Source organism: Scyliorhinus torazame, chromosome 3 (assembly GCF_047496885.1).
Source record: "Scyliorhinus torazame isolate Kashiwa2021f chromosome 3, sScyTor2.1, whole genome shotgun sequence".
Lineage (NCBI taxonomy): Eukaryota > Metazoa > Chordata > Chondrichthyes > Carcharhiniformes > Scyliorhinidae > Scyliorhinus > Scyliorhinus torazame.
Genome location: NC_092709.1, coordinates 76531445 through 76553514, shown reverse-complemented (window position 1 = coordinate 76553514; position 22070 = coordinate 76531445). Strand labels below are relative to the sequence as shown.

General features: G+C 46.9%; 1 protein-coding gene across 2 annotated transcripts in view; it reads right to left on the bottom strand.

Moving 5' to 3' along the window:
- Positions 1-253: 253 nt before the first annotated feature.
- The window catches only part of LOC140408523 (5'-3' DNA helicase ZGRF1-like), a 139440-nt gene continuing 117623 nt past the window's right edge, over positions 254-22070 (bottom strand). Inside the window, exons 29-30 of one of the 2 annotated variants that reach the window (XM_072495876.1) lie at positions 4703-4772; positions 254-706 (exon numbers count right to left, since the gene is read on the bottom strand). In XM_072495876.1, the coding sequence (XP_072351977.1) occupies positions 702-706; positions 4703-4772 (75 nt within the window). In that variant the 3' untranslated portion in view covers positions 254-701. The remainder of the gene's footprint in view (positions 707-4702; positions 4773-22070) is intronic. The other variant, XM_072495877.1, reaches the window with a different exon arrangement.

Here is a 22070-nt window from a genome sequence, read left to right as displayed (position 1 = left end):
TGAACGTTGCATGGTACAAACCCGTACTTAGAAAATAAAATTTTTCAATTTTCTCTGAGCAACACAATAAATCAGCTTAAAAACATGACATCTAGTAGCTTTTGCACGTTACACTTCACAAATTAAATGTCAGTTGCCTCACTTGATACGAAAAATATACATCACAGGGAAACGCCTGAAGTATGAGAACAATAATTGCCGAACGACTGGAAGTGAAAGGTTTTATTTCAATGTTTAAAACAAAACAAATGATTGAAATTGATAACAGAAATAGATACTTAATCCATTTTTATTTCTCAATGCGTTCTGTACAACTCATATAATTTATCAATCTGTAAAATTTTCATTTTTGTTGATATATTTTATAACATTTATCACAGCTTATATTATAGTAAGTTTGGATGATCTTCTTAACTATTCTATACAATATGAACACTGATTTCTATTATTCAAACAAGTAATTCAGGTAAGTATTCACAGTATACTGGAAAGTGGTGTCCAAAATTACAGTATTTAAGTTTGTAATTACCAAAATATTATTAACATGCATGCAAATAAGTAAATATTCAGAAGTGGCCATGTGGTTTTATTTCTGGTTTCTTCAAAAGATGATTGTGGGTCACTCATGTCCATTTATTGCAATTGGATTGAATTTCATCAATTCTTGGGCCTGTTGATAACTGGAGATCTTTATGACTGATTCATTCTAAAATAAAAACATAAGCCAGGGTAGCACAGTGGATTTAGATTTGTTGTTGCTCCTCTTAAACCCAAATCTAACCTAGAATAAATGGATGTAAGTGTCCTCTCATTCTGCCTCCTGAAAGTGTTCTCCCTAAAATGAATGGCAGCAGGCATAACCTGTTAACAATAAACAAGGCTAAACCGATACAACATCAGAGTCCGTTGCTTCCCTAGTATCAACATTTTTTGCTTTTTCAGATTAATCCAAATGTAATTTAAATGAGAGGAAACCCTACAAATCAAAATTATCATCATAGGGAACAGCAGCTGAACATAGTGTCCAACCTTCCTGTATTTGTATGCAGAAGAAGTGATTTGAGTAGTTTAAATGTTAACTAATTCTTATCTGATATAGTCTAATTACAAAAGATGCGTTGCAGCAATAAAAAGCACAATTAAATACAACCACATCAATATTAATTCCTTTCAACGGGAACAGTTTCCGACTATTCCTCGTCAGGCTGATCCGCATTTTCTATTGCTGCATATAGTGGGACAGAACCTTATCCTGGCCTTCTACATCTTCCAGGTTAATTTCTATTTGATCAATTTGGAAATACTTCATCTTGCAACTCAAAATCCAGCTGTTTTTTCTTTTCAGACCAAGCTATGTGAATGTGAAATTAATGCATTTGTGTTGACTTAATACAATCTTGCTAGTGTCATTCTGCACAGTAGTTTGATAGGGATCTCCTGTACTTGACAATGCACTCTATTCTCCACTATTAAAACATCTAACGAAATATTTATAAACCTTGCACAAACATTTAGTTTGTTTCTTTTCTTATGGAGTGTAAAGGGAACTCTTACAACACAGTTCCCAAGTACAGTAAACAGAGGTGTAATCCCAGCATCTAGCTTTGGGAGACATGGACCTGTTCCTGTGCATTCACCAATGGACTCCTCCAGGAGCAGGCTCAAGCTGGTGAGATGTGGGTAAGTACATGGTGTAGGCAGGCAAATTGATAATAACGAAAGGCAAAACTGAAATGAATGGCAATAAACAAGTGGAGGTAAGGGGGTGCAGGTGTGAAAGGATGGCAGAAAAATTGGAGAATCAATAATTTAAAAAAGAGTTCACCTTCCAATGCGAGTGAAGGAATGTTGTGGGTACCAACTGCTTAAATTACAAACCCCATATCGTCATATTTGTTCCCACTGTTAGGTGTACTCTTGAATTGTTAACGTTTTCCTGAAGCCGTTTGTCACTTTGTTGATTTTATACATAAACAACAATGGAAAACCATTGGCAACAGTCTCTGCAATTGAGCCCCATTCAGATCTGATTTGTAGGTCTTTAGGATTGGATGATTGTCACAGCGAACTGAATAAATTCTCTCACTGAGGCAATGTTACTTCCATTTTATATTATAGTCTCTGAAAGCTGAGCTTGTCCTGAAACCATCAATGTTTTATATAGGAGTATTAAAGGTTATTTTTTAAGACAACATGCTGCTTAACTGTCTGCCCATCAAGTTGAAGCTGTCTGGTGTTGGCTGCCATATCTACCTGTCCTGATGGGATGTTAAAAACCTTTGCTAAATAAACATGGTCATACTGGCTGTGCAATGCTCCAATAGACTCATATTTCCCTGAGTCAATGGAGCAATCAGAATCAATGCCCGACTCAACCCCTTCAAAGTTGCTAATGCCCTGCACCGACTCCAAAGTATCCGTTTAATCTTTTTGAAAGACTCAAGGAGTGAATGGAAATGGCAACAGAGATACAAAATTGTTGCTCCAAAGAGACGTACAGAAAATTGAGTCTGTGTCGCTTGACCCCAAAAGTGTTTAATTATGGATAACCCCAATGCTGCATTTTGTGCCTCGTGATCTTTGGCAGCCTATTTTCATGGGGTAGGTGATTATAGAATTATAGAATCCCTACAGTGCAGAATGAGGCCATTCCGCCCACTCGATCCGGTACAGAGTCCTGCATTGATTAATTCCTGTAGGTTTTGCTGTATCCAGCATTGGAATGCCACAAAATACATCAGAAAAAAATACAAGCATCCATATAAGATGCATGTGCATCACCGATTACTTTCAGTTGAAACATAGGATAGCTGTAAAAATGTCTGATGAATTGGTCTTCTGATCCATTGCCTACCTCTATTCTGCCATGAGCTCAGCTGAGCGAAGGGTAGAAAATCGGAGGCGGAATGACCACCACTTTGAACAACTTTCTCGGAAGGCTGTCCAAATATTGTGCGGCCAATGGGTCCAACTTGTTTATTCAAAAGGCAATCTTTTGGTTCAAGGCAGATAAACTGAAGTATATTTGAACATATTCCATCCATTTCTGATCACCACACTTTAGGAAGGATGTGAGGGTCCTGGAGAGACTGCAGCGCAAATTTACCAGAATGGTTCCAGGGTGAGTGATTGTAAGTTCAAGGTTAGGTTGGGGAAGCTGGGTTGGTTCTCCTTGGAGCAGAGGAGATTTGATAGATTATGATGGGGTTAAATTAGGTAGACAAAGAAAAGCTGTTGTCATTAGTTGATGACACAAGGATTAAGGGACACAGATTCAAGTTCTGGGGCAAGAGATGCAATGGGATGCGAGGAGGAACTTTTCTACACAGAGTGACCTGGAACTCCCACCTACAAAGAGTGGTGGAAGTAAAGGCCATGAATAATTTTCAAAAATTGAATAGGCACTTGAGAGAAATAAACTTGTGGGTTTATGGAAATTGAAATGGTACTGACTGGGTTGCTCTTCAGAGAGCTGACATAGGTTCGATAGGCTGAAAGGCTTCTTTTTGTTCCTCAATAACAGAAAATGGTTTAGAAATGAGATCACGCGGCATCCATTTTTCAGGCAAGCAACAGGCACAGAAAGGTCCAATATGGCAGGCAGTGTGCATGTGTTCGTTTTGCGCTGCACTCCACATTGCTGAGGGTGTGCAGTAATTAACCAAGAGCATCTGCCTGAAACTGTTAGGCAAAGCAAACTGGGGTGTGCAGTTAACACTGATTTCAGGGTCCTTTACAAAGCTGGATCCTGACTGGCCATAGCCTGGTGTCATGCGTGCTGTTGCCTGTTTTCTCAGAAAAATGTTGTCAAACAGACTCTTTGAAGGAACTGCTTGAGGTTTCGAGGAAAAGTGCTTTTTTACTAATCTGACTTTGGGAACAAAAGGATCTTTGAATGCTCATCCCAGCTTCACATTACAGCTGTGTGCCACTGCAGACATGCGCTCTTGGTAACTACTGCAGAACCCAAGTCATATGGAGTGCAGCATATATCCGGTGCAGAATGAACATATACACACTGCCTGCCACATTGGACCTTTCAGTGCCCGCTAGTAACCTGAAAAGTGCGCAGTGTGTGGTCTACGGCACAAAAAAAAAAGAGGCCATTCAGCCCATCAAGTCCATAGAACATAGAACAATACAGCGCAGTACAGGCCCTTCGGCCCACGATGTTGCACCGAAACAAAAGCCATCTAACCTACACTATGCCATTATCATCCATGTTGACTCTTTCAAGCTATCCAATCAGTCCCGTTCCCAACTGTATCGCTGTAGCCCTGCAAGCTTATTTCTTTCAAATCTCCATCCAATTTTCTTTTGAACTCATTCATAGCCTCCACTCAAAGCTGTCCCCACAACTCAATCAACACACGTTGCTGCTATCTCTGCCTGTGGATGTTCACCTTCTTTCGGACTGTCATATGGGCTCTTTGGGCATGACTAGCACCCCCACCATGTCGGTCACATCCCAGTCCTGCAAGCAGGTCTCCATTATGTTTCTCTTGTGTATCCATTTCAGCGCAGCGGTTCATGACCTCCATTGAGTTTACTCCTGACTTCAGAAGCAAACCAATTTCCAAGCCAATAGTTTTGATGCACAACGGAAAGTGTGTGCTCTCAACTGGAAAAGGAGTGCTTGTGTATATAGTGGTAGTATACATGTGCAGTTATGAACTAAATCATCTTCCATTTGGCTGTCTACCTGGATAATTTATGTAATCCTGCGCCTCAGGTGTTTTATTTCCTTCAACCTCTTCTGTGGTATCAACGGCCTGTGGAAAAAAAAACTTAAGTTTAACAGATGCTAGGTCGTACTTAAATATACGGAATTGATACGAATTGCATTTTAATCAATATTAGCTGACACAATGACTAACTTTAGACTAATCTGACATAACAGCAGATAAAAGTTTACTGCACTGAGTTTGAAGCTGTACTCCTCCAGTCTTGTACTGCCCTTGTAATTAAAAAGTGCATTAATATATAAACAGAAAAAGTTGGAAATACTTAGCAGGGCAGCCAGCACCCGTGGAGAGAAAGAGCTTACAGGCTGAAGCTTCAAGTAAAAGAAATGGTCTGAAAAATAAGTTGAGCAGAATCACAGAATTGTTACAGCGCAGGAGGCAGCCATTTGGTCCATTGTGTCTGCACCGGCTCCCCAAATGAGTGTTATGGCTTTGTGCCATTTCCCTGCCTCTTCCCTGTAACCGGATGTCGGACAGGGCACTAATCACTGACACGGGTAGTTAAAGCTCCAGTGTTTCAGGGAACCCTAGATTGTGGATTGTCTACAACTTTGAACTAACTAATTCCCTGTGGATCAGTTAGGTTAAAAAAAAAATCATCTGATGTTTCAAGTCTGTGACTTTTTGGCAGAACTGGGGAAAATGTTACAAGTGTACCAGGTCATAAACAAGTACAGGTGCAAGGAAAGTGGTGGGCTCAGAGGAAAGAGTTGAAAGAAAGTTCCAGTTCTGTGACAGGATGGAAGGCAGGAATGATTAAATAGGCAGCAGAATCATTACCAGCATCTGCTGTGCATTATCACTGTTTTGCCACAGTGAATGAAAGACATAGCAGTCTACCTATTTTGGTGACTAGCCAGGTTGATAAAGAAGCAGTAGCTACAATAACGGGCCCCATTTTAAAGGCAAATACCACTTTCAATAAACTGTGCTGGATAATCCATTAATACAGGAAGCTGATAAATTTCAAATTTTACCAACTCCTTCCAATACGTTTCAAACTGCCTGTGAATATGGACAGTGTAAGCCAAATCATTAAAACAAAATACACGATCTAGATAAGAGTAAGTGGTGGCAGCCAAATTTCTACCTCAGTTGTGCGTCGGTAGATACAGAAAGTAGTTTGGGGTGAAAAAGTGGATGGATATCTCTATTGGATTTCTGCCTACTTTGTCATGCATGTTTTAATGCTTGAAGTATACGAGGGCTTCATTGTAATACTGAAATTGGGAGGTGGGGGACATCATTTTACCATGAATCCTATTTTCCAATATCGTGTGAGCAGAAGGCAGGGTGAACTTCATGCCCACGTAGAACAGATGTACAGCAATGATCAGCCAAATGGAGAAATGTATTTAAATGGCAGAGTAAAGAAGGGTGATATGGTGGCACAGTGGCTAGCACTGCTGCCTCACGGTGCCGAGGACCCGGGTTCGATCCTGGCCCCAGGTCACTGTCCGGGGGAGCTAGTGTCACAGTGGTATTGTCACTGGATTAGTAGACCGGAGACCCACAGTAATACTCTGGGGATCCAGGTTCAAATCATGCCACTGCAGATGGTGAAATCTGAATTCAATTTTTAAAAAATCTGGAATTATAAGTTTAATGATGCCCATGAAACCACAATCGATTGTCGTACAAACCCATCTGGTTCACTAATGTCCTTTAGGGAAGGAAATCTGCTGTCCATCGCCTGGTCTGGCCTACATGTGACTCCAGATCCACAGCATTTACCTGGAATAAGTTTGGAGCAGCAGAGACTAGCTCATTTGTCATCTGGTGCAAGGGCACCTGCAGCTAACATATAGCTTAGGACTGGCACAGATAGTGACAATAAGGACCAACTGCAGGTTCAAACCTTCCTCCCTCAGACAGATGGAGATGGTGCCGAGAGATGCAAAAAACAGGGCAATCTCCTTGTAACCACCTCCATTGCACCAGCCATCAAAATGAGAGTTTAGTGATCGGTCATTTGTTGATCTGGTTTACGTCTTCCATTTTGCCGTTCCTTTCACTTTGTTTTTTCAGTCGTCTTTTAGTCCTTGCCCCCTTCAGCCTTTTGAAGCTTTCTTAAGGCATCATCGCATTAAATAACCATTTCCACTTAAATTACAGAAATTTCCTAGTTCATTAAGCTAGTTTCCCCACACCAATCCTGAGCTGCACATGGAGCCAAGGATAATTGGGCAGCATGGTAGCACAGTGGTTAGCACTGCTGCTTTACAGCGCCAGGGACTTGGGTTTGATTCCTGGCTTGGGTCGCTGTATGTGCGTAGTCTGCACATTCTCCCAGTGTCTGCGTGGTTTTCCTCGGGGTGTTCCGGTTTCCTCCCACAAGTCCTGAAAGACGTACTTGTTAGGTGAATTAGACATTCTGAATTCTCCCTCAGTGTACTCGAACAGGTGCCAGAATGTGGCAACTAGGAGATTTTCACAGTAACTTCATTGCAGTGTTAATGTAAGCCTACTTGTGACACCAATAAAGATTATTATTATTATGCAAGTAAGTTGACATAAGAAAAGCATTCATGCTATTAACACATTTTCATAGGGTCCTCCTATCCTCTCCAATAACCACAATGGTGGACCCGTGGAAACCTAGAGAACCAAAGAGATGGATGGGAAACAATCACAAGGAGAAGAACCCCGAGACTGGCCCCTACTGTTAAAGGAAAGACTTCATTAATTTGGGTTCTTCAGGCTCGAAAGGTGGCAACTGAGAAGTGATCTTACTGAAGTATTATAGCAGTTAATAGCACTGAAAGGTCAGTCTTAAATTGTGATGGCAGAGCAAATTCAAATATTGTAAAAGGCACACAGAGGACAATGTGAGCCGTCATCAAAAATGACCACTTTCCAATAGAATATTGTGTGAAAGCGGAGTAATAGAGAAATCGAAGCATGGAATATTTATCTTTATGAAACATCCATTATTGTGATTTAAATTTTTTTTAAATGGGTATAAATCTCACATTCGTAAATTTTTGATTTGCTCTATAGTGCCAGGTTCAGCTCTCAAAGAAACCTATTAATCCGAGCAAGTAACCTTGAGCAGTATGTTGTCTTCAAATATTAGGAACTTATAAACTGACATTAAGTTACATTTGTCAGTAAATGGGAAGAAATTGCCTTCTCTCCCATTGATCATTGCATTTAAACAATACAATTTTGTAAACCATTACATCTCAACTTAACATGAATGGAAAATCAAGAATCAGAATACATTTCCAACAGTTTTCTTTTAATTGCTTGAATGGGAATGCGACCCTTAATATACATGTTACCATGCCATGTTAGCCAAATATATTCAACTGCAAAATGGCAACTAACAAAAGAAACAATATATGGAGACATCTGGTTCATAAAAACAGAACTGACTTTGTTAAGGAAGTAAACAAACAGTACGGACTCTATGGGCAAAATCATACTGCCTTAGTCTCTGGTACAACAGTGGGACAATTTACTGCTCATGAACTGGATTAGCAGGCCTTTCAGAACCAATTAAGAGCCTGTTTTCAGGGTCCCCAACCAATTAGGGTAAAACGGGCGGATGACATGGTAATTCTGTCAAAGAAAGGATTTCTGCTCAAAGGATCCAAGCCACGTTTCAGAAAAACTCAGTTGTATTTTAAAAGTTGCAGCACCCACAGGATTGGAGAGGAGACTGGAGAGACTCTCTCACTCTTACCTGGAGACCCACTTGAAGGGTTGCAGTGAGATAAGCTCTCCCAAAGACTGGAGAAGCAGGACAACCTCTCCAATCAAGGAAGCGTGAACAGAAGTAGCCGAAGGTGTCAGCAGCTGGAGAACTGTGTGTTCCCTCCAATCTGGAGATCAGGAACTTGGGAGGGCAGGAAAGATCAGGTGCCAATCCCCACACTCTGACATGCTCAGCATTTTTCTGAACAACATGAGTCAGGCCAACACACCTTGTAGCTCTACTGATTCATCTCCCTAACAGCACCTCACAGCCCATGCCTCACTGTGACCTTGCACAAATGCCGTCCTTCTGTCCTCTGCACATAAGCCATTAGAAAGGCGATGAACACATTTTTGTCCCACCCAGAAGGTGGTAGAGATCTGGAACTCGCTGCTGAAAAGTTGGTAGATGCAAAAACTCACCACAAGTCTTAAAACAACTTTGGACATCGACTTGAAGAGCCATGGCCTGTCGGGTTACAGACCAAATGCAGGAAGGTGGGATTAGACTGGACAGTTCCTCGTCCACTGGCATGGGGACAATAGGCTGAATAACCACATGTGGCGTAAATGTTTATGATTCCGTGAACTGCACTGATGTTGCCTCACGCGGCTCAGTGTCACATTTTGCTTCACAACATTTCTGTGAAGCACCCTGTGAAGTTTTATTATGTTACAAGCCGCTATCTAAATACACATTGTCGAAGCTATTGTATATCATTTGCTATTCTTGAGGTAAATGTTTGGAGGTTCTATTGTCAGCAGAGGGAGTACAGATTTATAATCAAGCACAGAAACCATCATACCAATTTCATAGAGCACCATACTTTATATCTTTTTGCAGAGTAGTCAGGAGTTCTCTCTGTTTGTTTCCTTAAATGCAGTATGTCAAACACCCTCTGATATACAGCAACCCTCGTCTTTACGACGCTCGAGATAGAATGCATATGATGTTGAAAAATTGTCCTTGTTTCAAATTTACGTCGGTTTTGACTTTACAATGCCATAGCAGCCCTTTTCAATATGATTTATAAATTTGATACATTTTGAACAACCTGGGGAAGTTTGTGAAACCTCCCACTTAAACACCGGGCCCCCTGCAACCTTCAGTCACCAGGCCGTAACTCAGGGCTAGAAGGTCGCTATGGAGAACGGACGTGGTGGTCCACCGGCAGCGCGCTGCCTGGCCAAGGTTGAGCCAGAAACCGGAAAGTTGTTTCTGATAAACCAGGAAATGGAGCTGAAATTCGCCGGTAAAAATCCTGCCTTGCCCTACTGGCTGATCACCCATTGACTACAACAGGATCTTTCATGCCTGTGGTCTGAAGCCTTTTGCTCAGCCAATTACGGAGAGTAAAGTCATCATAGTCCTGGACGACCATCGGCTGCTTTCCCTTTTGAGGGAGAGAGCTGACTGGTGGCGATTTAACCTGGGGATCAGTACCCCTCAGGCGAGGGGCAAGCTTCAGACGGCAGAGCCTTCATGAATAACCTCAGTCGGTACGGGAATTGAACCCGCAATGCTGGCCTCACTCTGCATCATAAACCAGCTGTCCAGCCAACTGGGCTAAACCAGCCCCGAGAATGGTTGTTGCGGCCCACTGGCAGAGATCTCGGAGTGCACTGAGCAAATGTCTAAAAGCCGAGGGAAATAAGGTCACAATTTGCTGGTACAAATGTTGTCTAGCTCCACTGACAGAACTAATCCCTCATTGTTGACATTGTTCCTATGGGGAAATCGGTTCGGACATACAACGTTTCGACTTACCACATGGTTTCCAAGAATCACTTTCAAGTCTAAGCACTGCCTATACTAGTTCTGAATGGAAACTCCTCAGTGCCACTTCAAATATTGCCCAAGAAAGAAATGTCAAAGAGATACATTTTAAAATAGTTTATTTGCTTCTTTTTCGCCCTCAGAGCATTTCAAAATAGGACAGAAGTAAATATCCCTGTACAATTGGTTGGTATTTTAATCTGCAAAACTGGATGAAAACTCATTGGTTTTTGATAGCTTGCAGTGCCACTACCTGGAATGTAGGGGAACTGCAGCTCTTTCTGTCAACCAAATCCCTGCACATAATCTCACCGAACAAACGTAATCACAACCTTCCATTCAGATTCATTCAGATTCCCATTTAGAATGATTAAGATACATTTTCAGATTTCCACACAAATTGATTCCAATACTTATTCAGATTCCCATTCAGCGGGCGGCACAGTGGTTAGCACTGCTCCTTCAAGGCACCGAGGACCCAGGTTCGATCCAGGCCCCGAGTCACTGTCCGTGTGGAGTTTGCACATTCCCCCCGTGTCTGCGTGGGTCTCACCCCCGCAACCCAAAGATATGCAGGGTAGATGGATTAGCCACGCTAAACTGCCCCTTATTCGGAATTTTTTTTAAAAGATTCCCATTCAGATTGATTTAACTTCCCATTTAGAATGTTTCAGATTCATTTTCAGATTGATTCAGATTCCACAGAATTCATAGAATCTGAATGGAAATCTGAATCAATATGAATGGGTATTGGAATCAATCTGTATTGGAATCTGAAAATGAATCTTAATCATTCTAAATGGGAATCTGAATCAATCTGAATATGTATTGGAATCAATCTGAAAATGAATCTGAATCATTCTAAATGGGAATCTGAACAATTCTAAATGGGAATTTTAATCAATCTAAATGGGTATTGGAATCAATCTGTATGGGAAGCATGGGCGACACGTGGCACAGTGGCTAGCACTGTTGCGTCACAGAGCCCGGGACCCGGGTTCGATTCCCTGCTTGGGTCACCGTCAGTGCGGAGTCTGCATGTTCTCCCCGTGTCTGCTCCGGTTTCCTCCTAAGTCCCGAAAGACGTGCTTGTTAGTTGAATTGGACATTCTGAATTCTCCCGCAGTGTACCCGAACAGGGGATTTCACAGTAACTTCATTGCAGTGTTAATGTAAGCCTACTTGTGACACTAATAAAGATTATTATTAGAATCCCTACAGTGCAGAAGGAGGCCACTGGACCCATCAAGTCTTCACCGACCCTCTGAAAGAGCACTCTACCTAGGCCCACTTCCTGCCCTATACCTCGAACCCTACCTAACCTTTGGACACAAAGGGGCAATTTAGCATGGTCAATCCACCTAACCTGCACATTTCATGGACTATGGAAGGAAAACGGAGCACCCAGAGGAAACCCACGCAGAACCGGGGAGAACGTGCAAACTCCACACAGACTGTCACCCAAGGCCAGAATTGAACGCAGGTTCCTGGCGCTGTGTGGCAGTAGTGCGAACCACTGTGCCACCGTCCCACCCATGCTTCCCACACAGATTAATTCCAATACCCATTTAGATTGATTCAGATTGATTAAAATTTCCATTTAGAATGATTCAGATTCCCATTTAGAATGATTCAGATTCATTTTCAGATTGATTCAGATTCCCATTCAAATGGATTCAAATTCACATTTAGAATTATTCAGATTCACACCCTTCTTCAATGTAAACTACCAGGGTATTTAATGAATTTCATTACCTGATTTAAACAGCTGCCAATTACAACACCAAAAAGGCAGGAAACACATCAAGTCTATAACATCGAATCATTATCAAAACTAACCAATTTACACCATTCCTCGCATTAGGAAAGTCAACACTGTGCTTTACGAAGTGGAAAAAAGTAGATGGCAAGCAAGAAAAACATGCTAACAAAAGATTAGGGTTAGGACCAAAGGTTTGGTGGATGAAGAAGAATTTTAAGAGGCAGGAACATAGGAACAGGGATAGCCCCTCAAGCTTGTTTCACTGAGATCATAGCTGCTCCTCAGCCTAGCTCTATATATCTGATTTTTCCCCATATCCCTCAATACCTTCCACTAACAAAAATCTACCAAGTTTTACCAATTGCTGTTTGTTGGTTTGTTGTTGGTTTTACCAATTGATCTAGGATGAATTGCTGTTTGTTGGTGGAACAGAGTTTCAAACTATTACCACCTTTTGCACAAATAAGTGTTTCTTAATTTCACTACTGGAAGATCTGGCTCTAATTTTAGACTGCTCTCCTCAACCAGCAGAAATAGCTTCTCTTTATCTTCTTCCCTTAATACCTTGAAAGCTTCAATAAAATCACCCCAATATTTTCTAAATTCCAAGGAATACGACACTTGTTTGCGTAATCTCTCCTCATAATTTAATCCATGGAGTCCAGGTATAATTTTAGTAAGTCTACATTGCACTTATTCAAGGCCAGTAAAACCTTCATAAGGTGTGGTGTTCAGAACTGAACACAATCTCCTTGCGTGGTCCAACCAGGGATTTGTATAGCAGAAGCACAACTTCAATCCCTTTGTATTTTAGTCTAGATAGAAAGGTCAGCATTCTTTTAGCCTTTTGATTATTTTCTGTAACTGTTCATGACATTTTAACGACCTACGTACTAGGACATACAAGTCTTTTTGGACCTCTGCTGTTTCTAGCTTTTCACCTTCTGACATCACCTTGGCATCAAAACAGCATTGGCCAGTGTGGCATCAAGGAATCCTGGCAATACTGAAGTCAATGGGAATCAGAGGAACACTCTCCTTTTATTGGACTCATACCTAGCACAAAGGATGATGGTTGTGAATGTTGGGGACCAATCATGTCAGCTCCAGGACATCGCTGCAGGTGTTACTGTGCATAGTGTCTAGGCTCAACCATCTTCAGCTGCTTCATCAACGGCCTTCCCTCCACTGTAAGGTCAGAAGCAAGAATGTTTGCTGATGATTGCATAATGCTCAGTACCATTTGCAATTCCTCAGATGCTGAAGCAGATCATGCCCACATGCAGCAACACCTGGAGAACATTCAGGTTTGGGCTGATAAGTGGCAAGTGTCATTTGAGCCATGTAACTGCCAGACAATAACCATTACCAACAAGAGGAAATATAACCATCTCCCCATTGATGTTCAATGGCATTACCATCACTGAATTCCCCACCATTTAGGGTCTAGCACTGACCAGAAACTTAACTGGAAGGAGGCAGATAAATATGGTGGCTACAAGGAGCAGGTCAGAAACTCGGAATTCTGTGTCAAATAACTCACATCCTGACCACAGAAAGCCTGTCCATCATTTAAAAGTCACAAGTTAATATACCATCAATTCACAGCGAGACCATGAGTGAACGAAGGCTTTATTACACAAAGAACTAGCCTGCCAGTGACTTCTGTACAAATGAGCGCCACCCACTGGGCACAGGACTACATACCATCCCGGGGGGGGCGGAGCCAGAGGCGGAGCCCACCGGGGTTCCAGCTCAATCCTTAAAGGTTAAAGGTTACACAGGCAACACATCTCCTGGTGAATACATTTCACCACATTCACCCCCTGTTTAAAAAAAACACAAAGTCCAGCAGGGGGTGATGTGGGTCAAATGTCCAGTCTATCCGGAGGCCAGAACGTCCTCTTAGACCTCCTCAGCTCTGGCGGTGCGACGGGCACGGATGTTGGAGATGATGGTGACTCCGTGAGTGTGTTGTTCGGAGCTTCTGCCCGGCGTGTCGGAGACGGTTGCGGGGCAGTGGTCGGATGGTGGGTGGCGGGTGGCTGCTGTGAAGGCGCGTAGGGCGGTGCAGGCGCGGGAGGACACAGGAGCCCCAGGGGGGGGGCGTAAGAGACACGGTTGGTGGCGGTAGGCGATGCTGGGATGTGGGGGGGGCGCGTTGGCAGGGGAACCAGCAGGCGCCAGGTCCCATAGGGAGACTATCTTGCCGTCCGTCTGTTTGCGCGACGTAGGCATAATGGGGGTTTGCGTGCAGCAGCAGGACCCTCTCGACTAGGGGGTCGGTCTTATGGCTCCTCACATGCCTCCGGAGAAGGACAGGCCCCGGAGTTGTCAGCCAGGATGGCAGTGAGACCCCGGAGATGGACTTCTGGGGAAGACAAACAAGCGGTTGTGAGGGGTCTCATTCGTGGCTGTGCAGAGGAGTGACCTAATGGAGTGGAGCGCGTCAGGGAGGACCTCCTGCCAGCGGGGAACCGGGAGACTTCTAGACCGGAGGGCAAGGACGGCCTTCCATACCGTCGTGTTCTCCCTCTCCACCTGCCCGTTGCCCTGCAGGTTGTAGCTGGTAGTCCTGCTCGAGGTGATGCCCTTACCGAGCAGGTACTGACGCAGCTCATCGCTCATAAACGATGTGCCCCGGTCACTGTGGATGTATGCAGGGAAACCGAACAGTGTGAAGATGCTGTGCAGGGCTTTTATTACTGTGGCCGAGGTCAGGTCGGGGCAAGGGACAGCGAAAGGGAAGCGGGAGTACTCGTCAATGACGGTCAGGGAGTACAGATTGCGGTTGGTGGACGGGAGTGGCCCTTGAAGTCGATACTGAGGCGCTCAAAGGGCCGGGAGGCCTTTACCAGATGGGCCTTGTCTGGTCGATAGAAGTGCGGTTTGCACTCCGCGCTGACTTGGCAAACCCTGGTCATGGCTCTGACCTCCTCGGTGGAGTAGGGCAGGTTGCGGGACTTAATAAAATGGACAAGCCGGGTGACCCCTGAGTGGCAGAGGTCGTTGAGGAGAGCCCGCAGTCGGTCCTCCTGCGCGCTGGCGCAAGTACCGCGGGACAGGGCATCTGAGGGCTCGTTGAGTTCCCAGGATGATACTTAATATCGTAAGTGTAGGTGGAGAGTTCGATCCTCCACCTCAAGATCTTATCGTTTTTAATCTTGCCCTGCTATGCATTGTCAAACATTTCTTGCTAATCAGTATGTCTCTTCTTTGTTTTAAATTTTTTTTTCAAGTACCCAATTATTTTTTTCCAATTAAGGGGCTGGCCAATCCACCTAGCCTGCACATCTTTGGGTTGTGGGGGTGAAACCCACGCAGACACGGAGAGAATGTGCAAACTCCACACGGACAGTGACCCGGGGCCAGGATTCGAACCCGGGTTCTCAGCGCCGTAGGCTGCAGTGCTAACCACTGTGCCACCCTTGTCAAACATAAATGCTACCGACCATTGGTCCGTGATGAGGGTGAACCTCCTATCAGCTAGATAGTGCCTCCAATGCCGCACAGCTTCCACAAGTCGTATCTCGGAAGCATTGAGGGTTCTAGAGAAGAAGGCTACGGGCCTGCCCGCCTGGTTGAGGGTAGCAGCCAGGGCGACGTCTGACGCATCGCATTCTACCTGAAAAGGGATGGACTCGTCCACCGCGTGCATGGCGGCCTTAGTGATATCGGCCTTGATGCGGCTGAAGGCCGAACGGGCCTCAGCCGTCAGGGGAAACGTGGGCGGGCTTTGTCCGCATAGTTGGGGACCCACTGAGCGTAGTACGAGAAAAGCCCCAGGCACCGTTTGAGGGCCATGAGGCTGTGGGGAAGGGGCAATTCCGTGAGAGGGCGCACGCGGTCGGGGTCGGGCCCCAGGACTCCGTTTTCCACAACATAGCCGAGTACGGCTAGCCAGGTTGTGCGGAAAACGCACTTCTCCCTATTATATGAGGTTGAGGAATTGGGTGGTTTGGAGGAACTTCTTAAGGTTGGCGTCGTGGTCCTGCTGGTCACGACCGCAGATGGTGACATTGTCCAAGTACGGATATGTAGCCCGCAGCCCGTACTGGTCCACCATTCGGTCCATCGTTCTCTGGAAGACCAAGACCCCATTGGTGACGCCAAAAGGGACCCTGAGGAAGTGGAAGAGTCGGCCGGCTGCTGCAGAATCCGTGTAGTGGCGATCTTCCGGGCGAATCGGGAGCTGGTGGTAGGTAGACTTCAGATCTACCGTGGATAAAAACCCAGTATTGCGCGATCTGGTTGACCATCTCCGCAATGCGGGGGAGGGGGTATGCATCCAGTTGCGTGAACCGCTTAATGGTCTGGCTGTAGTCCACTACCATCCGGTTCTTTTCCCCAGTCCTGACCTGGCACGCTCACAGAGTCACCACCTGAGCTCTCCAGGGGCTGTTGCTGGCCTCGATAACCCTCTCTCTCAAGAGTCGCTGGACCTCGGACTTGATGAAAGTCATATCTTGTGCACTGTACCACCTGCTCCTGGTGGCGACGGGCTTACAGTCGGGGGTGAGGTTTACGAAGAGCGAGGGGGGCGACCTTAAGGGTCGCGAGGCTACATACTGTATGGGGGGGGGGGCAAGGGTCCGCAGAACTTCAGGGTCAGGCTTCGGTGACTGCATTGGAAGTCCAGTCCAAGTAGTAGAGGGGCGCAGAGGTGAGGGAGGACATACAGCTTAAAGAGGGCATACTCAGCGCCCTGTATCGCGAGGTTCGGGACACAGTACCCCCGGATCCGGACGAATCGGATCCGGAGGCGAGGGAGATCGTTTGAGATGCGGGGTAGATGCGCAGGGAGCAGCGCCGTACCGTTTTGGGGTGTACGAAGCTCTCCATGCTCCCGGAGTCGATGAGACAGGGGGTCTCGTGCCCATTGACCCGGACGACCATCATGGAACTCCTCAGGTGCTTCGGCCGCGACTGGTCGAGGGTGACGGCGTCGAGCTGCGGGTAATCAGTGTAGTCGGAGGAATCTGGGTCATAAAATGGCGCCCCCACGAGTCGCACGTGTCGGATTGAGCTGAAGATGGCCGCCCCCACGAGTTGCACGTGGCTGATGACGGGTCTGAAGAGGGCGTTTCCATCAGGCACGCAGCCGCATTACGGGGTCTGCGGGCCTGTGAGTCCATGGGTCAGGCCTGAAGTGCTTTCGGCTTCTGGGCTTTCGATCTGGCCAGACAGACTCTGGCGAAGTGACCCTTTATGCCGCAGTCGCTGCATGTCGCAGAGTGGGCTGGGCAACGCTGCTGTAGGTGTTGGCCCGGCCGCAGAAGTAGCACGACGGTCCCCCGGTCTGGGCGGGCAGCTGCGCGGCACAGGCTGCGCGGCACAGGCTCGCTGGGTCTGCGGGGAACGCGCTAAGGCTCTGGTAGGCCACCTCTAACGAGGTGGCTAGTTTTACTGTGTCCTGCAGGTCGGTAGCCCCGTTTTCCAGTAGTCGCTGCCTGACGTAATTAGAGCGGACCCCAGCCACCTAGGTGTCCCGGATCTTCAGCTTCATGTGCTGCTCAGCCATCACGTCTTGATAATTAGGGTCAGGTTTTCCAGATATTCGTCCAGAGATTCTCCTGCGCGCTGCCAGCGGGTAGTGAGCAGGTGCCGCGCGAACACCTCGATTACAGGCTTGATGAAGTGCGTCTTCAGAATCGCGACCGCTGCCGCGTACATGGCCGCCTTTTCGATCAAAACTGAAATTCGATGGCTCACCCGGGCGTGGAGGAGATGCAGCTTGCGAGCTTCGGGGATAGGCGCTTCGGAGGAGCCGAGCGTTGCGCTGGTCAAGGAGCCACAGCCTGAGTGAGTGAGACACAGACAGAGTGAGAATTTGAAACTTGGTAATTTGGTGCAGCAAGGTAACCAGGAAAGGTAAGTGATAAATCTAATTCTGTTGTTTTTCAGTTAAAAGTGCAGTGTAGATTAGTGTCTGATTGGCTGAAGCTGACCCCACCCTAATTGCTGAGAGGCAGTTATCTGGCAGTCACCTGAGGCCTGTTTAGGGGCACAAAGGAACACATTGTATTCTTCTCTTTGAAGTTTAAGTAGTGGGAGTCATCCTAAAGTCTGTATAAAAGACAGACAGAAAGCGCACTGAGTAAGCGTTGTGCAGGTCAAAGAGACACAGCCTGTCGACTTCCGGGTGCGGCGATGACCAGCTGAGTCGCACGTTTCGGCAGCTCCCTGTGAAACGGACTTTTGGGCTCTCGATAGGAGCCCCAACGGCAATTTTAACGGCTGAAAACACCGTGCGGTAAACCAGAAGGGTGTTCCCCCTGGACACGGATGGAAAAAGGAGAGGAAAGTGGCCGGATTGCAGCGGATCCTTTGGAACAACGGCAAGGAAGGCAAGCAGAAACCAAGATGGCGTCGGAAGGTGGCAGTTTCATATGGGGCCCTGAACAACAAGAGTTTTTGAAACGCTGCGTGGAGGAGATAAAAAAGGAAATGAAGAAAGAGTTGTTGGCCCCGATATTACAGGCGATTGAAGGGCTGAAAGAGGAACAAAAGACCCAGGAGCAGGAGCTTCGGGTCGTGAAGGCGAAAGCAGCAGAGAATGAAAACGACATACAGGGCCTGGTGGTGAAGTCGGAGATACAGGAGGCACACCAGAAACGATCTGTGGAGAGGTTGGAGGCACTGGAAAATAACGCAAGGAGGAACAACTTGAGGATTCTTGGCCTTCCTGAAGGTGTGGAGGGGGCGGACGTCGGGGCATATGTGAGCACGATGCTGCACTCGTTAATGGGAGTGGAGGCCCCGACGGGTCCGTTGGAGGTGGAGGGAGCATACCGAGTTATGGTGCGAGGACCGAGAGCAGGAGAAGCTCCCAGAGCCATAGTGGTGAGATTTCTCCGTTTTAAGGATAGAGAAATGGTCCTTAGATGGGCGAAGAAAACTCGGTGTAGTAAATGGGAGAACGCGGTGATCCGCGTCTATCAAGATTGGAGTGCGGAGGTGGCGAGAAGGAGGGCGAGCTTTAATCGGGCCAAAGCGGTACTTCACAAAAAAAAGATAAAGTTTGGAATGCTGCAACCGGCAAGACTGTGGGTCACATATCAAGGGAGGCACCACTACTTTGAGACGGCGGATGAAGCGTGGACTTTTATTGTAGAAGAAAAATTGGAATGATTGGACTACGAAAATGAACGTTTGGACAAAGTGGTGGGACGAGTGGGGGGGGGGGGGCGAAGAGGGATTGTATGATTAATCCTGCGGTATGGTAACTTTTCTTTCTCCCACAGGTGGTGATGGGGGGAGGTGGGGAGGGAGAGGAGATGGGGCGTTGGCCATGGGAGGCGGGGCCGAGGGAGAGGCGCGGGCTTGGTTCCCGCGCTATGATAATTATGGCGGGAATAGAGAAGCAGGAAGGAGGGGGCACCGCACGGGGCGAGCCGTGATCACGGGGGGAAGCCGAGGTCAGCCAGAGTTTGCTGACTTCTGGGAGCAACATGGGGGGAGTAATTACGCTAGCGGGGGGTCTAGCGGGGGGGGGGGGGGGGGGAGGGGGGAATTACTGGGTTGCTGCTGCTGGGGAAAGGGGGGAGTGGGTGCGGGAAAGGATGGGCGGGGGGGCACCGTCTGGGAGAAATACAGCCGCGTGGGAACTGGGCGAGAAGCTGGAAAAAGATGATGGCTAACCGGCAAGGGGGGGGGGGGGTGGGAAGCCCCCCAACTCGGCTGATCACGTGGAACGTGAGGGGGCTTAACGGGCCGATAAAGAGGGCACGAGTACTCGCACACCTTAAGAAACTTAAAGCAGATGTGGTCATGTTACAGGAAACGCACCTGAAACTGATAGATCAGGTTAGGTTGCGCAAAGGATGGGTAGGGCAGGTGTTCCATTCGGGGCTGGATGCGAAAAACAGGGGGGTGGCTATATTAGTGGGGAAGCGGGTAATGTTCGAGGCAAAGACTATAGTGGCGGATAACGGGGGCAGATACGTGATGGTGAGTGGCAAATTACAGGGAGAGATGGTGGTGTTGGTAAACGTGTATGCCCCGAATTGGGACGATGCCAATTTTATGAGGCGAATGCTAGGACGCATCCCAGACCTAGAGACCGGAAAGCTGATAATGGGGGGAGACTTTAACACGGTGTTGGAACCAAGGCTGGATAGGTCGAAGTCCAGGACTGGTAGGAGGCCGGCAGCAGCCAAGGTGCTTAAGGATTTTATGGAGCAGATGGGAGGGGTGGACCCGTGGAGATTCAGTAGACCTAGGAGTAAGGAGTTCTCGTTTTTCTCCTATGTCCATAAAGTCTATTCACGCATAGACTTTTTTGTGTTGGGTAGGGCATTGATCCCGAGGGTGAGGGGAACGGAATATACGGCTATAGCCATTTCGGATCATGCCCCACACTGGGTAGACTTGGAGATAGGGGAGGAAACAAGAGGGCGTCCACCCTGGAGAATGGATATGGGACTAATGGCGGATGAGGGGGTGTGCTTAAGGGTGAGGGGATGCATTGAAAAGTACTTGGAACTCAATGACAATGGGGAGGTTCAGGTGGGAGTGGTCTGGGAGGCATTGAAGGCGGTGGTTAGGGGGGAGCTGATATCAATAAGGACACATAAAGGGAAGCAGGAGAGTAAGGAACGGGAGCGGTTGTTGCAAGAACTTTTGAGGGTGGACAGACAGTATGCGGAAGCACCGGAGGAGGGACTGTATAGGGAAAGGCAAAGGCTGCATGTGGAATTTGACTTGCTGACCACAGGCACTGCAGAGGCACAATGGAGGAAGGCGCAGGGTGTACAGTATGAATATGGAGAGAAGGCGAGCAGATTGCTGGCACACCAATTGAGGAAAAGGGGAGCAGCGAGGGAAATAGGGGGGGTGAGAGACGAAGATGGAGAGACGGAGCGGGGAGCGGAGAGAGTGAATGAAGTGTTTAAGACATTTTATAAAAAATTGTATGAAGCTCAACCCCCGGATGGGAGGGAGAGAATGATGGAGTTTTTGGATCGGCTGGAAATTCCCAAGGTGGAAGAGCAGGAAAGGATGGGATTGGGAGCACAGATCACGGTAGAAGAAGTGGTGAAAGGAATTAGGAACATGCAGACGGGAAAGGCCCCGGGACCGGACGGATTCCCAGTTGAATTTTACAGAAAATATTTGGACTTGCTCGCCCCACTACTGACGAGGGCCTTCAACGAGGCAAAGGAAAGGGGACAACTGCCCCCGACTATGTCAGAAGCAACGATATCGCTTCTTTTAAAGAAGGAAAAGGATCCGCTACAATGCGGGTCCTACAGACCAATCTCCCTCCTCAATGTAGATGCCAAGGTCTTGGCCAAGGTAATGGCAATGAGAATAGAGGAATGTGTCCCGGGGGTGGTTCATGAGGACCAAACTGGGTTTGTGAAGGGGAGACAGCTGAACACGAACATACGGAGGTTGTTAGGCGTAATGATGATGGCCCCACCAGAGGGTGAAACGGAGATAGTAGTGGCGATGGATGCCGAGAAAGCATTTGATAGAGTAGAGTGGGATTATCTGTGGGAGGTGTTGAGGAGATTTGGGTTCGGAGAGGGGTATGTTAGATGGGTGCAGCTGTTGTATAGGGCCCCAGTGGCGAGTGTGGTCACGAATGGACGGGGATCGGCATATTTTCGGCTCCACAGAGGGACAAGGCAGGGATGTCCTCTGTCCCCATTACTGTTTGCACTGGCGATTGAGCCCCTGGCGATAGCGCTGAGAGGTTCCAAGGGATGGAGGGGAATACTTAGGGGAGGAGAAGAACACCGGGTATCTTTATATGCGGATGATCTGCTACTATATGTGGCGGATCCAGCGGAGGGGATGCCAGAAATAATGCGGATACTTGGGGAGTTTGGGGATTTTTCAGGGTATAAATTGAACATGGGAAAGAGTGAGCTGTTTGTGGTGCATCCAGGGGAGCAGAGTAGAGAAATAGAAGACCTACCGTTGAGGAAGGTAACAAGAGACTTTCGTTACCTGGGGATCCAGATAGCTAAGAATTGGGGCACATTGCACAGGCTAAATTTGACGCGGTTGGTGGAACAGATGGAGGAAGATTTCAAGAGATGGGACATGGTAGCATTGTCAATGGCAGGGAGGGTGCAGG